General features: G+C 45.3%; 1 protein-coding gene across 1 annotated transcript in view; it reads left to right on the top strand.

Annotated features, from left to right (window-relative positions):
• Positions 1–1,716: 1,716 nt before the first annotated feature.
• T265_05514 (hypothetical protein) overlaps positions 1,717–1,899 on the top strand; it is a gene marked incomplete at both ends in the record, with an annotated part of 5,001 nt that continues 4,818 nt past the window's right edge. The window contains one exon of the mRNA XM_009170548.1: positions 1,717–1,897. Coding sequence (XP_009168812.1) covers positions 1,717–1,897 — 181 coding nt within the window. The remainder of the gene's footprint in view (positions 1,898–1,899) is intronic.

The following is a 1,899-nucleotide window of genomic DNA, read 5'->3' as shown; positions in this document are numbered from 1 at the left end:
GAGTTATGTGCAATGTAGGAGTATCAGATAAAAATGAAGCAAACCGTAGCGGACAATGCACCAAAATTTGTACCTTAATTACCAAGTCGAAGGACTCAATTGTGTGAATTTCAGGACGCCGGTTTGAAATTACATATGCCACTGAGAAGCTGGCTCACTTCATATAAACGCGCCCAAAATTTCCTCTGAGCTCAGCATACTAATTGCGATATCTTCCTCATCATTCGAAGTGACATCATTAGTGTACCACCGTGTAACGAGGTGGTGAGTTGTATCAGTGGGCTTGCGGTTTGTATTGGTGTGCATCGTCTGTACACTGATAGGACAGAGTTCATTGAAAGAATGTCCGTTTGCGGGTCAAAACTGAGGACAAAAGTTTATTGGTGATGTTGTGAATAATCACCTTCAAGAGAGACCAAAGTTGACGTTTTGAAAAGACTATCGTGAAGCTATTAACTCGTTGGTTGTTGCGTTATCCTCACAGTTAAAAAAATATGCTGATGGGGCTAATTTAAAGAGAACCTACTCTCGTGGAGAGTGCCAGAGCCTCACACTTCGTCAGCTTCGATGGCTTCCTGGAAGAAAGCCATCCCTGAATTGAGTCAGCTACACACAGTCGTGAAAAACAGGTGTTGCAAAGAGCAGAAAATTTGATCAGGTGCCGCTGTTTCATGCAGAAGCCTACTAGTTTGCGTTCAGCTTTCTCCGGAGAGGCATGTTAGGAATAGTAAACAAGGATTTCTAATCAATTATACAGAAAAGTTTACAGGAAAATCAGATGGCAAAAACGAAATTCCAAGTCGTCTTTAGACAACCAATAGATGGGGTTTTACGTAGGAGATTTGCAGCACCTTAGTGCTGATTCATCCTTATTGGAAATCGTCAGCATCGCATAACTCACCAAACTCCAGTCTCGAACTCAAGATCCCCGCGCCGGTTAGCAGTCAAAACACTTGGCTGTTCGGCCACGAGCTACTGAGCAGTAGCCCACACTTAGACAGGATATGACGTAAGCCATCTATTAAGCACGAGATCCACATTAAGAGGTCACGCGCTGATTGACTGTTTCCCTAGGTGACGAACTTTCGGATGTATGTTGATGCGTCAATTTTATTCTTCCTCCCAGCTACTTATAAACTGTTGGTAGTATAACGGGGCTTTCGGCTAATGAAGCGCGAAACTTGTTGCTCTGACAAAATAAATTTGAACTGTGAAGTTCCCTTGACTGCTTATAGTTTCAAGGTCCCAAAATAGATTACGGCGTCTTACAGTTTGTTTATTTTCTAATTCTGACAGAACTTTTTCGGTTATTATCCACAAGCCAAGAGGTTGCGGCCAAATTCAACCGGTTTCTGTCTTCCAGTGCTGCATAAATTAATGGGCTCAACGGCTCCAACCTTTGTCGCTGAAGAGTTCGTGAGTAGGTGGGTCGAACCGATAATGCCAGATGCTACGTTCGCAAGTGTGACCCGGATCGGGAAGGCCAGAGCAGCTTTTGCGAACCTACTTCACCTGTGGCGTAGGCATGACATCAGCTTCTCTGTCAAGGGTTGAGTTTGCAATGCTGCGGTGCGTTCCATATTACTATATGGATAAGAAACCTGGCCGCTGCGCGTCGAGGACGTCAGAAGACTTTCAGTGTTTGACCATCGATGTCTTCGGAGCATTGCCCGAATCTGGAGGGAACACCTGATCAGCAATGCTGAAGTGCGTCGAATGGTATTCGGGAGAATTAACTCACCCTCGATAGATGAACTGATCACACTGCACAGGTTGCGCTGGCTTGGCCACGTGTTGAGTATGCCAGTCGACCGACTTCCTCGAAAAGCTCTTTTCGCACAACCACGTGGAGGGTGGAATAGAGCCAGAGGCGGTCAAACAATGACTTGGCAGCGAAGT

The sequence above is a fragment of the Opisthorchis viverrini genome (genome assembly GCF_000715545.1).
Source record: "Opisthorchis viverrini unplaced genomic scaffold opera_v5_102, whole genome shotgun sequence".
In the NCBI taxonomy this organism is placed as follows: domain Eukaryota; kingdom Metazoa; phylum Platyhelminthes; class Trematoda; order Opisthorchiida; family Opisthorchiidae; genus Opisthorchis; species Opisthorchis viverrini.
The sequence above is the reverse complement of the archived record's forward strand: the minus strand, read 5'-3'. Positions and strand labels throughout refer to the sequence as shown.